General features: G+C 62.0%; 1 protein-coding gene across 1 annotated transcript in view; it reads left to right on the top strand.

Annotated features, from left to right (window-relative positions):
- Window positions 1-186: 186 nt before the first annotated feature.
- Window positions 187-2,124, top strand: part of SLC38A10 (solute carrier family 38 member 10) — a 28,437-nt gene continuing 26,499 nt past the window's right edge. Inside the window, exons 1-2 of the mRNA XM_031064667.1 lie at window positions 187-205; window positions 699-816. Of these exons, the coding sequence (XP_030920527.1) occupies window positions 203-205; window positions 699-816 (121 nt within the window). The 5' untranslated portion in view covers window positions 187-202. The remainder of the gene's footprint in view (window positions 206-698; window positions 817-2,124) is intronic.

Raw genomic sequence — 2,124 nt, 5'->3', positions numbered from 1 at the left:
GCCGGGCAGCGGCCGCCTCTGCCCTTCTGGCCCGAATCTGGGTGTGTTTCCCTGGCTGGAGAGGAAAGTCAGCGAAGGAAGCGCTTCAGACCCAGAGCGGCATCTCGTGTTCCAAACACCGCGTTTGTCTCAGTGGTGACGTCTCCAACTCAAAACTTCTGCTCCAAGCTCTGGGTTTTCCCTGCCCTGTGGTCTCCAGCTGATGGTTTGTGCCTGTCTTGTAAGGAGAAGGGAGAACGAAATCCAAGGGTTTGCCCACATAATAAACATAACTTGGAGGCTTTTCCGACTTACTGTGCCCCCTGCCCCTCCCTGGCATCTGGGGCTGTGCCAAGCCCTGCTGGGTGCCCGTGGGTGCCAGCCCTGCCCGGGGACAGTGTGTGATGCCAGCTGGTTGTAGATAAATCAGTTTGCAGCAGAGATGGCACTTCGGGGTCTGTGTGTGCTCCCTGGAGGGGTGAGCCAGGGTGGGAATTGTGCTCCCAGTTTGCAGCTGGGAGCTGTGGGAAGCAGGTGTGTGCTCCACGTGTCCTTGTGCCGTGGAGAGGGTGATGTGGAGCTGGTGGGAAGGGGACAGAACTTCCTGAAAGGGGGAAAAACGTGGCTGGAACACCCAGGGGAGGCTGAGGGTGCTGAGGGAGGGTGGCTGGGCTGTGGTGGGGAGCTGACCCCCCATCTCCTGCCCTGCTCCTTTGCAGTGTGGGATCCTCCTGGGAGCTGTGCTGCTGATCTTCTGCTCGTGGATGACCCACCAGTCCTGCATGTTCCTGGTGAAATCCGCCAACCTCAGCAAGCGCAGGACCTACCCTGGCCTCGGTGAGACCCCAGCTCTGGGGCTGCTCCCCAGCCCTGCTGCTCCTCTGACAGCACCACGACCTTCCTTGGCCTCCCAGGCTGCATTTCCTCAGCGGTGCTGTTGGAACAACAAATGTTATTTTTCTTGCTGCAGTTCCCAGTTTCCTTGTTGTGCCTCAGCCTCTCCCCGGGGCGCTGCTGGGGTTGGATCCTGCTCCCACAGCCCTGGTGATGGGTGCTGAGTTGTTTTGACTCTGCAGGGCAGGGAGGAGATGATGCAAACCTCAGCTCCCGGGAGCCATCTGGGATGAATTGTGGGGCTGGGATGAATTAATTATGGGTCTGGGCACGAGCTCCCCACCCACCCAGCCAGCGCTGCCGGGACAGCGGGTCCTGCCAGCCTGGCACGGAGCTGGGCTGCCTGCATCCGAGCTGGGAGCTCCTTTATGGCTCAGCAGAGAGGAAACAGAGCGAGCTTCCAAAGGGCTGAGAAAACAAAAAACATCTGGAAGATCCTTGGGTGGGTTTCGGCTGTGCCAAAACCTCGGAGCTGAGCGCTGGCGCCAGAATTGGCCTCTGCTCGTGGCCTCTCTTGGGATTCTGGCTGCCCTGGGGAGCAGGAGGAGGTGTTTGGGTTCCGCTCCTCGCTGTTGGCGTACGGAGCAGCAGGAAAAGTCTCCTTTTCCTCGTTCTGCCTTGCTGTTCTGTGGGAGGAGGGAGCTGTTTGGCGCTGCCCTGGCACAGGGGCTCCCAGCAGCTGCTGACAGATGGGTCTGCTCCTCCCTCAGAGCGCCCGAGGTGCTGCTCCCAGGAAGCACATCCCGGCCTCTGCCTGCTTGTATCTGCTAGGAACAGACAAGAGGGAGAAGCCCCGTGGCTGGGAGGTTGTTTTGGTGCCAGGGGGAAGGGGGAGCCCCCACCCAGCTGCTGCTGCTCCCTGCCCCTCACAAGACGCCTTTGTGCGCCGCTTCCCGGAGGACACAGAGTCCCTGCACCCTGGAGCGTGTCCCGGGGAGAAGGGATCCTCTGCCCGCCCGGGGGCCAAGGAGCTGCCATACAGAGAGGGCCAGCATTGCCTCCCAGCTTCCTCCTGGCAGGGGGGGCTGGCAGCAGCGCCGTGCCCGCTCCCGGAGCCCTGGCAGAGGTGCCACGTGCATCCCAATGCTCTGGGCTCGGGCAGCTCCACACAGAGCCCTTTGTCCCCTCAGCCTGGGCCTGGGGACATCTGCGGGCACTCCTGGGAGGCTTTGGCACAGAGGGAGGTTGTGCACATTCCCTGCAGGCGGGCACAGCCTTCCGGAGGAACCCCAGCAGGCGTGGCTTGGGGCC

Source organism: Geospiza fortis, unplaced genomic scaffold (assembly GCF_000277835.1).
Source record: "Geospiza fortis unplaced genomic scaffold, GeoFor_1.0 scaffold546, whole genome shotgun sequence".
Classification (NCBI taxonomy): Eukaryota; Metazoa; Chordata; class Aves; order Passeriformes; family Thraupidae; genus Geospiza; species Geospiza fortis.
The sequence above is the reverse complement of the archived record's forward strand: the minus strand, read 5'-3'. Positions and strand labels throughout refer to the sequence as shown.